This window comes from Pteronotus mesoamericanus, unplaced genomic scaffold (assembly GCF_021234165.1).
Source record: "Pteronotus mesoamericanus isolate MK-2021 breed Mesoamerican mustached bat unplaced genomic scaffold, CSHL_Meso_final scaffold_167, whole genome shotgun sequence".
NCBI classification, from domain to species: Eukaryota; Metazoa; Chordata; class Mammalia; order Chiroptera; family Mormoopidae; genus Pteronotus; species Pteronotus mesoamericanus.
In genome coordinates, this window is record NW_026555308.1 from 35,401,095 (window position 1) to 35,414,081 (window position 12,987).

Genomic DNA, 12,987 nt, shown 5'->3' on the forward strand with positions numbered 1-12,987 from the left:
AATGTGATCTCTTAGATGTTGAAAAAGATTCCTGTTGTGCAGAAGATTTCATTCACAGATCATATTTTTAAAAGGCTTCCCAGTTCTTCCAGACACTTGATGTCAGCAATCGGAAGCCTCAACCAGAACCCGAGGATTGAGTGAGGCTTGATGGCAAGAACCCCTTTCAATTCTGCTTTATTATTATCCATTTTGTAAATACTTTCCCCCCCTTTAATCTCTAAACTGCTAATTAACATAAACAGGCCATGCCAGAAAAGGGCAATCCAAGAGCTTTCTGAGGAATTGCCAATGCATATTAATCAGTTGTTAATTTACAATTCATATTTTCAGCTCCTACTTAAAGTTTTGAGGGAAGGCAGGGCAAGGAAAAACCTGGAGTCATCTCAAACCTGATGCCAAAGTAATAGGCAATTCCATTCGAAAAATGAGCCTGACCCACAGCATCACCAATAAAGTCAAACAAGTAATAAAGGAATGCAATGAAACTGCCTTGAAATTAAAGAGCAGGGCAACTCTGGCACCCTACTAAAGTTTGAAGAACTTCCCAATTCAGCAATTTATATAACAGGCTCACCACCCTTACGTATTCACTCTCTCATATTCTCTCTCTCCCCCCTGCAACCCCCATAACAGAAAAGGAAGTTTTCTAAGCCAACTGCCTTGCCCTCTCCTCTTATTCTCACATGAAAGAGCCTGTTTTTATTTTCATTTTTACCTATTGTACCTTCCCTAAATGTGGTAGCAAACAGGTCTCTTTTTAAATGGGGAGAAATTGAAGCAAATCCTGTATAATTCCTTTCTTTCCCTTTCCCCGTCTTTTCCCCTCTCCCCCCTTTCTTTTAAGTAATGAGGGACCTGAAAGTCTGTATGGGAGCCTTGAGGTCTTGGTTTAAAGCTGTGGGTAATTTTCCAGCCCCAGGACTTCCTGCATTTTAGAAAAAGTCAATGTTATTTCAAAGGAAAATGAGCTGTTTTGCTTTCCATCACTAGCCCCCCATCTCCCCAGTTAAGTGTAGTTCTTTCCTTTTCTTTCTTCTGAATTCCAGACAAAAACGCCCTTGTACTCAGCTCAAACAGAAGGGGGATGTTTAAATATAGCCCCACACCTGAGCTGCTGATTCTATGTCTCCCTTTCCAAGGGGAGATTGGCAGCCAATCACAAAGACAACCAAATTCTCCGCAAAACAGGGAGGTGAACAGAAGCAAAAAATGTAAACTTTAGCTCAAGTTCATTTTAGACCTTAATTGACCATCATTGTGTGAAGAAAAGAGTGGCTTCTGGAAATAATTTTACCTTTATCATCTTCCATCTTGTCAGTCACATCACTGAAGCCAAGGCTGAGAGATGGAGATGAAAATTAGCTTTTTGTTAGCCCCTTTGATGAACAGATGTGGCATGTTGAATACCAAGTATCTGGCACATAGGTTTGAAGATACTGAAATGTGAACCCATCTGTGTTCCAGTTTGGGGGTCAATTTAACTTTCATAGTTCTCTCTTGTGAACTACAATATACAGATGTTATAGCATCGCAAGACTACAGCAAAGTTCATAATAGGTGTCCCGTACAGCAAGATGCCACCATATCAAAAGTTGCTAACTGGGATCCAACGGCATCTTGCAGACTGAACTCTTCCCTTTTTCTTGCATGTGGGTGTCTTGTGTTTTTGGTTTTGTTGTTGTTGTTTTGTTTTGTGTTTTTTAGTAGCATGGCTATGGATTTATCTGCCTTGAATGAGATATATACTCATTCAGGAGAAAATGAACTATCTTGATTCTAATGTTTGACATTGTTCTTTTTCTTTGTTTTTAGGGACCATATTTATACTGTTGATATAGACACATCACACACAGAAGAAATTTACTGTAGCAAAGTAAGTAGTTTTAAAACCATCCTTCTCAATAAGCCAGGCAGTGCAAGATAAATACTACATTATCTCACCTATAAGGGAAACCTAATGAACAAAACAAACAAACGAGCAAAATAGAACCAGAGGCACGGAAACCAGGAACAGACGGACAGTGACCAGAGGGGAGGGGGGCGACGGGGGTCGGGGAGCGACGGGGGTTGGGGAGAAGGAAGGGGAAGGGTCTAATCAACCAGCAGGTGTGGATGACCCATGGCCATGGACAGTGGGGGGGGGGGGCAGGTGGGAGAGCAACAGGGGGAAATTGGGACAACTATAATAGAACTGAATTAAATAAATAAATAAATAAATAAATGTACAATCTAAAAAAATAAAACCATCCTTCTGAAATGAAGGACCTTAGGATAGTTCTTGAAGAGAACCTGTATTTGAGATGTACTGATTGAGCTGATGCGGCTAATAACAATTTAGAACATTTTATGAAGTCTTAATTTGGCAGTAAGTTAGGGCTTAATACATGTTCAGAAACAGTTATATATATCAATTTATTCATCAAATGTGTACACCCCGAGTCTTAGGTTTTAAAGGAAATTTCTACATTCCTTTAATAAAATATTGCCATGTTTGTCCAGGAGAATATCAGCTTTCACATGTAAAAATTTGCCCCACAAATGTTAAAATGTTATGTTTCCATGTCTTGCAGTATTAAGTGTGACTTGACTGTTGTGACGCAGGAATTTGATCATTCTCCATTTCAGACAGACATAAAATATAACCTAGGTTCCCCTGATATCTCCACATGGAGGTATTTTAGTTAATAAAATCTGCCACAGAAGTAGATGATCCCTTTAGTCCATGAGTTTTCGTGGAGTGTAACCTGAATTAAATCTTTGTCCACCTGAAGTGAATGTCCCCTTTATTTCTAAGAAAATGATTTCCCTATTTTAAGGGAAAAGCCTGCTTCAGGAAAACTGATTTATCAACTGAAAGCAAAGGGCAACGGCATATATTTTATCAAAATGAGCATAATTGAGCAAGTTAATTTGGATATTTTATGAGAAGTTTTCACAGTTATTTATTCTTCTTTTTCCTTCATCTTTATCTCAAAGAGAAGATCATTTTGTAGTTTAATGAATACACAGGAGTTTAAAATTAAATGAACATTTCCAACTTTAATCTTTTGTTGTTATGGTGAATTAATCATGGAGAGAGGTTATGGAAAACTTTCAATAAATATATGTTCAGCCTCTAGTCTCCCCAAGGGAACTCTTATTTCTAAAATCAAATGCAACAGTCTCTGGGTTCTAATTGATTTCTTTCTTGATCCCTGCAGAAACTGACATGGAAATCTAGACAGGCTGATGTAGACACATGCAGAATGAAGGGAAAACATAAGGTAGGCAATTTACATTTCTCCTGCTGCTGCCACTTTGGGTTAAGTTTTTGACTGTTATCTCCAGCCATAGACCGTGATGTGGAATGGATCATGCTAGTCCCTTTTGCCCCAGTAATTGCCGTTTCCATCAACTTATTGAAGGCTTTAATTTGCAAAAATACTTTGCTTTCAATGTGATGAAACACCAGAGCAGCTGTTAGGGCTGCGTCATCAACTACTTAGGGGCACTGGGGATTATGGACACAAAGCCGGCTGCCCTGACTCTTCGGAGCGCACTCTCCAGTAACCGCCCCCTCACAATCCAAAGCCCTCAGGGACTCGGCAGAAGTGCTCAGAAGAGGCTGCTGCAGACACACAGGCATTTGTGCCCTTGGTCACAGAACAACATAAAAACACATTTTAGCCCAGAGTTTATACACCAAGAAACCCTACAGCATCTGGCATTAAAATGAATATGATGGGAGGTTGCCAATTCCAGGCTTGCCTTCCTTCTGTGACATAAACATGGACTCTGTGCCCTGTTTTTATGTACTGTTCTAAAGGCAACTGTTGTCATTGTCAGTATCATCTTTTGGTCAACATCTGGAGGAGCTCGAACTGTTAACAGAGGAGCTCCTCGGCCACCATCCTTTTAACCTGACTGTGTTGGCAGATTGTGGTACACGGTGAAGAATGGATTTCTGTGTTGAATGAATTGGATACAAAGGAGTCTGAATTATTTTTCAGGATGAGTGTCACAACTTTATTAAAGTTATTCTAAAGAAAAACGATGATACTTTGTTTGTCTGCGGAACTAATGCCTTCAACCCCTCCTGCAGAAACTATAAGGTAAGTCTTTTGTCTACTGGAACCACACGTTCTGGAGGTATTTTATAATGTACACTGATCGTACCTGCAGCAACCTAAGAGGGGTAATTCAACACCACCTGGGTCCCTCTCACTTGTTCAACTTAATGTATTGCTCCACATGAGTAATCCCGAGCAAGCTTCTAAGCTTCCTGTTAGTTCAGGATTGATTGACACGTCTAAAGAGCGTAGCTAGCAAAGTTAGTTTCTGTAAGATGCTATTCTTTATTGTTCGGAACACCAACATACTTACCACATACACCATGTGGATTTCCTCTCTGTTCCTTTTTCTTTCTCCCTCCCACTTCTCTGAGTACAAAAACACACTTATACATATTGTGATTCCTATTTTAAGAGGTATCTCAAAAGCAGGCCACTGGAAACTGTAGACTTGCCTCTAGGTTAAGATTTTCAAGAACACAGGAATTTAAGTCCACTTAGCACTGTGCTTACTGAATCATGGCCTTGCTTACCTTAGCCTTTACGCAAGGGGAAAAAACTAACTCTCAAAGCATTAATACATCTAGTTAGTTCTGATGCAGCTGACAGAGGTATTGCTAAAGAAGAGGGAACAACCAGCTTAAAAGCAGAGATAACAGTGATCCGAGGTCTTGGTTCCACAGTTGCTAGCTCTCCTTGTCCCTTCTTTCTGCCACAGTTTTTCACTTACCAAACATGTATTGAATTTCTCTCATGGCCAGGCATTGAAGTTGTAAAGACAGATAAGAGGCCTCCATCCTTAGGGAAGCCAGACAGGAAGAGGAAACCACAATAAAAGGGTATTGCTGCTCTGACAACATAATGCAGAGCATTATGGAAGTACAACAGAAAGGTTAAGTTAGCCTGAGATGAGGAGTTAGGGGAAGCTTCCAGAAAGAGACAACAGAACCCTCTCTTCAAACATCTCCCTGCTGTCCTCACACGTGGAACATAAACCATTACAGTCTAGAAGAAACCCATGATCGTGAATGAGATAATGCCTAACCTTTGTCTTAAAGAAGAAACAGAAGTTAGTCGAGTGAAGGGAGAAGAGCAATCTAGGTAGAGGGAACAACATGCACAATAGCATGGAATAAAACCAATCTATTGAGCTTGAAAACCTTCAACTGGTCCTGGAGTACTGGACTGTGAAGTGACAAGTGGGGAAAAAAAAAAAGAGAGAGAGAGGCTGGAGAGGTGGGTGGCTCCATGCGTGGCAGGAAGAGAATAGATTCAGGAAATGCATAAGTGACAAAAATCAGTAGGACTCAATAATTAATAGGAAGCACAGTATAAAGAGAGGGAGGAGTTAAGAATGACCACTAGATCATCTCTGTGTGAGTGGGCGGAAGGGGCTGCCACCAACTTCGATGGGGGTAATGGAAGAGCATTGGGGTTGAGCTGGGTGATGAGAAGATGGGGGTTCGGTTCTGTGCATTATGAGTATGCGTAGCACTGTGGATGCAACGCCTACGAGACTTTAATAAGACACCTAACAAGCAGAGGGCTGGCTAGGCCTTGATTTAGGGAGAGACGCGGGGAGAACTAGATTTGGGTTTCACCAGCGTAAAGTGAAACCCTGGGGTATGAAGAATGAGAAAAGACATCAGAACTGGGGGTCACCAGCCTTTGCTTTGACAGTTTTAAGAGACCCTTTGCTTCAGCAGAGACATTGAAGGGAAGGCTTTTTTTAAACTGAATGCTCATCTTCAATCTTAGGATTGGAAACGGGCACCAAGCAGGCCAGGATTAGGGTGAGGGAAGTGAAGCACTTGCCTCAAGTGCAAAAATCTAAGGGCACCAAAAAAATTCAATAATCAAGAAAAATGGGGTTTTTTGCAGTGTTTTTAAAAACATAAATCAATGCAAAATCATAAAATATCAAAATTCTAAACAAGGACAAGATCTATGCAGTTTATAATGAAAGCAGCCAGTCAAACATTTACTCTGGCCAATAACACCAGATAGCTGAAGTTTCAACTTGAATTCTGCCACTTAATATTCCAGTGCTGTTTGTCATTGTTTAGGACTCATTAAGATTAATGCTTCTAACAAATCCCAACGAACTCCCTTGCTGGAAAGCTATCTTTTATGACAAATTACAGGTTTTGTTGGCACTGAGATACACAGGCCACGAGTGATCTCACTCATTCTTCCCGCACATGTTCTACTCCCCAGGCTGCCTCACCTATGGTAACACCTTCCCCTCTCACTTGTTCTAGCCGTACTTGCTGAGACATGTTCCAGGGGCATGAGCCTCTCAGAAACCAGACAGGATGTTCTTCCTGTGTGGTCCCCATCTATATGCCTAGCACAGTGAATGGTCGTGAGAAACTTTGACATTGCTCAGAAAAGTGTTCTTTTAGACTCTGGGCACAGCAGAATTTTGCTGATGACATGGGACATATTGTTTGTAGCTTCAGAGAGAATGGACAGCCTCCCTCTTACATACTTTTTATCAACAGATCAATACCAAAGATTCAAAGCAAAAACAATGACCTGTCTTCCACTGAAAATCCCAAATCCCATAATGCAGAAGCATCCAATTGATTAGACGAACTTGAAGCAGGAGGGTGACAGATTTTTGGTCTCTGCTTCTGTTCCATGGCGTTATTCATATAGTTTTTATAACAAAAGAAGTCTGAATGTACTAGAAAGATTATGGCCCAAATAAGATTATCTAGGGGAGAATTCTGAAGGCTACCTTCTATAAATCTAAAACTACACTCAATACCTTTTCCCTCCTGTTCTCTAAACCCCTTGAACTTTTGCAAAAGTCAGGCTGACTCTTAGTAAATATCCGGACCCTATGGTGATTTAATTTCCCGGGGGCTCCACCAAATCTGCGACTTGATGACTAATGCAAAGATTAGTTCTTATTTCATGAAAAGAGGATTTCACCATGATATTGTTTTGTCTCTGCACCTTCCATACTCACAAATCAATATATTAATTCTTCACTGCTTCCTGCCTTTGACTAGCTACAGCTTTGGCCACTGTTTTAGAAGTAGGTGCATTTTTAAAATACCTTCCCCTTGTATATTGTTTCCCCATTGCCAGGATCACAGAGTGTGCTGCTTGGGGACCAGCATTTCTGTTGTGTCATGGTACACGAAGCATCACTTCTGAATATTTCCCAGACCCATAGGTGGCAAAGTCTGTCACAGTTCAATAGGGAGGTCTTGTTGGAACAGAGCATCTGAAAAGGACTTTCATGAAAATGTGCTGGGAGGCAAAAGTACATTTGTTTTAAAGGGTGTCTGACTTGAACATCTTTCCCTAAAAATACATGGTTTTAACACAATGGTTTTGTGATTCTCCACTACAATTTAAACAAATGGGCTGGCTTAAATAGGGGCTATCTCAAAATGGTTACAGTTAGAAAAGGTCTGTTGTATCCCTGAAATGGTTTCTGGAGGTTTAGGGCAAAAAACACCATTGGTTGGACAACACTAACAACTGCTCGGTAAGAACCTCACTCTCCTCCGGGACAGTGACACCAAGCACCTTGATTTAGTGGCAGAGGTCTTTCCGTGGATCCTTCCTCAGCAGCAGTGCTGTGGTAGGTTTATATTCTCTCAGTTTTTATATCTGTAGTCAAACCATGCAACTGCCAGATACACAAAATATCCTAGAACTATACAGAAGAGTGAGTCACAGGGGCATAAAAAACATTAATGATGTGAAAGAGATCCTTCCGTGGACTCTGATTCTGAGATTTAAATGCTAGGATGATCCCGTGGTTTAAGGAAGAAGACCACGAGGCAGAAGGCTGACTAAGGTTAGTGGCTGGCCAAGAAAGGTTCATTTCCTGCTCATGTCATAGTTGAGTGTTGGTCAGTGACCAAAGTTGTGTTCTCTGAGTTTATTCAGAAGGCCAAGCTCCATCCTGCTCATACCTCTGCCATCTCCTAGGGTCTAAAAATAATCCACTGAATCCCCTGTGTACAGGGGGGAATGTAGAAGGAAAGCGAAAGTAGAAGACCCAGGAAGGTTTTTAGGGTCAAGAGCTAGAGATGGTGCATAGTCCATGGCCAGAGGTCAGTCACGTGATCACACGTACCCAAGGGAGGATGGTAAGTGTAATATGGTGTAATATTAGGAAAGAGAAATGGAACTTGGTGAAGAGCTAGCAAGGTTTTGCCATACCTGCTAATGCCTGCAGGGCCAGGCAGGTAACATAGGAGCGAAGCAAGCAGGATGCTGATACATTCTGTGGGTGAAGGGGCTGTGGTACTGGATACCACATGCTTGCTGGAAGAAAATGGCAAGAGTGCCCATTACTCAGCAATAGCTTGTTGTTACCACCTGAGTAAGAAAGACCTAAACTGACTTTCCCACTTGTTCAAAAGAAGCAAGAAATCCAGGTTTTCATGTGCAAACTCCTTGCTTTAAAATAGGGCTCAGTTTCTTTCCCTTTTCTTTCTTTCTACCTCTTTCTTTCCCTCCCTCCCTTTTTACTTCCTTCCTTCCTCTCTCTTTCTTTGTCTTTTTTTAAAAAACATACTAAGATGGCCACACAAAACTCACTGGCAAGCCAGCAATAACCTCTAGCATACAGGAATAAGGTGTGGGTGGGCACTAGGAGACAGAAGTCAAATAGCCCACTCCTCACTGCCTTTGATCAGTGTGAGCTCTCAATTTCTGGTCCTCTCTTTCTCAACGGCATGATCTGGGGCTGGGACATGTTTCTGAAGTAGGTAGGAAAGGTCACCTGGGCTCTACTTGCGTCCATTTTTTAGCACCTTTGCTGATGCCATACTCTTCTACCAGGTAACCCAAGGAAGAATCCAGTGTCTTCTCCTGGGACTTAACCCAAAAAGGCAGGGCTCCTCAGGCAAAACAAAACTAAAAACTGAGGTCATTCTCTGTAGAGTTCATGACTGCACAGATAATTTGAGGGAAGTGAAGGAGGGAGCCTAATAAATTTTCCTTGAGATTGCTTCAGAAATTCCTTTTCCAAAGAGAACACATTTATTTCCAGAGCATTTTAGAAGGCTACAGAAGGACATTTTATTGTAATGGTTAAGAGTCAAGCACACATGACTGATTTTCAGACTCTCCGAGCTGTAGAACCTTGATCAAGTGCCTTAATCTCTCTTAATCTCAGTTTCCTCACTTGAAGCCAACAGACTTATCTAAGATAGTATTTGAGGATAATCTGCACCATGAATATGAATTACTTAGACTTAGCCATTAAGTGCTTTGTAAATATTAGGCATTACTATTGTTAGTTGTTGTTCCTAATGAAGTCCTATTATTTCACTTAGATGGATACTTTGGAACCTTTTGGGGATGAATTTAGCGGAATGGCCAGATGCCCTTATGATGCCAAACATGCCAACATTGCTCTGTTTGCAGGTAAATGATCTGATTTCTTCTGCATTTGCTTTTGCATGTTCCATGTGTTGCTGCAAACCTGCTCTCAAAGAGTGAAATTGGTATGGAAATTGTACTTTTGCATCTTAAAAGAAGTCTTTGCCACACTTGCCAATGCTTTTGTGCCTTCAGAAAAGGCTAATAGCTTTGCACTGAACATGTAATACATTGGTTAGAACCTGTTCGGGCTCAAATAAGATTGACTATTTAAGGTAAAGATTGGTTTGATTCAACAGTTTGTCAATATCATCCAGGACGTGGGTCCTTTTCATTTCTCTGCTCCCTCTCATTTCCGTCTGAGAGAGGCTAGCTGCTCTCACAGTCACAAGATGCCTGCCAGGCCCAATTAGGGCTACATAGTTCTTGTCCACATATAGAATGGAGAAGGAAAGAGACAAAAGGAAGTTTCTATAAGCTCTCGCAGAGCAGTGAGGTAAGTTTCCAGCAAACCCCTTCTCAAATACCATTGACCTGATTGGGTTACACGGCTGCGTCTGATGGGAAGGCTGTGGTGGCTGAGGGGACGATGCTGGTCCCCATGCTGGTCCACCTAGGGTGACCCACACTCGCCATCTTCACATCTTCCTTGCACTGAAAATGATATAAAGCAGCAGCAAATAAGCCAACATTTTCAGATTGAGATTTTTGTGGATGAGTGTGTGTACGTGGTGATTAGGAATTTGTTTAGGAATTCATTGCCAGCTGTGCGTTTGGAGGTGGGCATAGGGAAAAGAGTTGGTATAATAGTGATTGTTCTAAAGCAGTTAGCTATAATTTCCATTATAAAAGCTAAAAACCAGCACATTCTAGCTAGATGAGGAGCTTTAGGCCTTTGATTGTGAAATAAGATTAGCTCCTTGAACCTCATCCTCAGTGTCCTCCTTTTGTGGTCTTAAGTCTGCAGTCACAGAATGTAGAAATAGCTTGTGCCACGTTAAGCGAAGTTGCCTCGTGTTCCCCCACCAAAGTTAGAGCACAGTATCACTGGAAAGCAGCACTGCAGGAAATACAATGTCTTGTAAATCTATGTCAGCATGGGCAGGAGCAAGCTCAACAGAAAGAGATGCTTGAGTGTATTGCAAAATGTATAACTTTCTCTGGAGCACATTTCTGACACTTGAATTGGCATTAGCTGGTACCATGGAGGATGTGGGCTGCAGTGGATAATTTAAATCCAACTGTAAACTAAAAAGAGGACTTGTGGTAGCCTGAAGTATAAAAGGGAAAATAGGCAGAGTATTTTCTAAAGCCACCAACTTACCAGGAGCTATATAAAGCAGGCCATACAAGACAATTCTATGAGGCAATTCTATGACTGCCCCTCCACTTCCCCATCATGTATGCTGAGCAAGTTTTCACTGGAATGTCTGAAATCTCACAGAAGCTCAGCCCTTATTAATAAAGAAGATCCTTGCTAACTGGAGAATATTATGCTAAGTGAAATAAGCCAGTTGGTGAAACACAGATACCATATGATCTCACCTATAAGTGGAATCTATTCAACAAAATAAACTAACAAACAAAATAAACCACAGGCATGAAAACATGGAGCAGACTGAAAGTGACCAGAGGGGATGGGGAAGGAGGACAACGGTGGAAAGAAGGGGAAGGGACTAGACAAAGAACACGTATGAATGACCCATGGACATGGACAACAGAGTGGGAATTGACTGTGGGAGAGGGGGTGGGGGTGGAATGAGTGGAGGGGGGTAAAGGGGGAAAAATTGAGACAGCTGTAAGAGAATAAACATGATTTAAAAACTAAAAAAAAAAAGTATACAACTCAAAAAAATAAAGAAAGAAGATCCTTGCTGCCCCTGAATGGGTGTCATATTATCAAGAATGCCAGAATAGCACTCTGTTTCACAAGTAAAAGTTCTGGAGAGATACCCAGTGCTGAATATAACAGAAAAAGGGTACTGGAGAGTGGTCAGGAGGAATAAACACACACACAGACACCCACACCACCTTTTCCCTGGATCCTCACTCCCCAGTTATACCTGTGTGACCTGGGGCTATGACTCTGTTAACAAAAGTTGTGATTTTTGCAAATATGTTTATCAACAGAAAGGTTTGTTGTCTGCAGTTCCAATCTAACCCCGTCAACACTTACCAATATATATGGCTGTTAATAATGCAGATATTAAGACAGCTCTAAAATGAACTTGAACCAATTTCAGTTATTTTAAAACCAAAGGTAGACCTCAAGAACTTTGCTTAGGTATGTTTGGGTAAGCTTTTTATCAACCAATGTGCTTTCCTACAAGCAGAAGAACTTAAAGTATACTATATTGTATGTACATAAGCCACTCTGACATACAATTAATGAAGATATGTAATCCATTAAAAATGGAAGTAATTTTTTAGTTTGAATATAATTACTGTCCCTGTTACATCTATATAGAGTTTGTTATCCTAGAACATCTCATTTAATTATTTGTGTGCAGATAGTTTGCTAATCTAGAAAAAGAATCAAAATTTTTAGGAATTAATATATCATCTAATTCGGTCTCCTTTGCTTTGGATGTACCCTCAAGCCTATCTCCCGAAAAGCATGAATTCATAAAGAAAGCCAAGTTTGAACTCAGTATCACCCCTTCCCCCTTTTTTTCTTTGCTTTGGTATCTTGTTTGTCAGAATGTTTTCCAGTTTATGACTTCGAAAATACTGAAGTAAATATTTCTTATTTAGCTAGATTAGCAGGGTTCAGTGGTTCCTGTGACTTAGGTAAAGAGCCGCAGTGACTCTCAGCACGTAAACAGTAATTAAGTCAGCTCATTTTTGTTTATTAAGCCCCGCCTTTCTTGACTACCCTCCTCTGTTCAGTCTGAGGACTCCATTACTTCTGCATGAACATAAAATTTCAGGGGATACCAGTCAGCTTCTGTCTGTTCCTGGGATCCAGCCGATCCGGCTGACCACAGTGTGGTGGCAGCAGCTGTGTCCAGGAGGCCTTAGCTTGGAGATTTCAGTCAAGGACCATCCAATCAACGGAAGCAAACAACGTTTTTCATTTGCCCTGTTCCTGGAGCTGCTGCTGCTTAGAAATTACCGTGCAATTTAAAAATGAAAAATGTTTCATCTCTCATGATCCCAATTTAAAGTGGTTAGGAATGTGGGCCAAGTATTTTCCCAGAGATTCTTGAATTTTTCCCAGTTGTCCTATCTCATTTGCCTGATAGAGGAAAGCAGTCTGGGGTATGTCTCTATTATTCCCCCATGCCCGCTGTCTTGCTCTCCACCCCATTCACCTCTTTTCTTTTTTTCTAAGATGGAAAACTATACTCAGCCACAGTGACTGACTTCCTCGCTATCGATGCAGTTATATACCGGAGTCTTGGAGACAGCCCAACCCTACGGACCGTCAAGCACGACTCAAAATGGTTGAAAGGTGAACAAACAAAAGAAGAAAAGAGGGAGGGGAGAAGATGCATGTCTTGAGGGAGATTTAGAGTCCCAAAGGACCAGACTGTAGTTTCATTTTAGTAATGGCTTCTGACAGACAGGAAGGTGCAAA

General features: G+C 41.2%; 1 protein-coding gene across 8 annotated transcripts in view; it reads left to right on the plus strand.

Moving 5' to 3' along the window:
* SEMA6A (semaphorin 6A) overlaps window positions 1–12,987 on the plus strand; it is a 126,223-nt gene that overhangs the window by 70,849 nt on the left and 42,387 nt on the right. For all 8 annotated transcript variants that reach the window (XM_054589927.1, XM_054589924.1, XM_054589929.1 and 5 more), the window contains exons 4-8: window positions 1,816–1,876; window positions 3,204–3,266; window positions 3,993–4,094; window positions 9,362–9,452; window positions 12,742–12,861. In XM_054589927.1, the coding sequence (XP_054445902.1) occupies window positions 1,816–1,876; window positions 3,204–3,266; window positions 3,993–4,094; window positions 9,362–9,452; window positions 12,742–12,861 (437 nt within the window). The remainder of the gene's footprint in view (window positions 1–1,815; window positions 1,877–3,203; window positions 3,267–3,992; window positions 4,095–9,361; window positions 9,453–12,741; window positions 12,862–12,987) is intronic.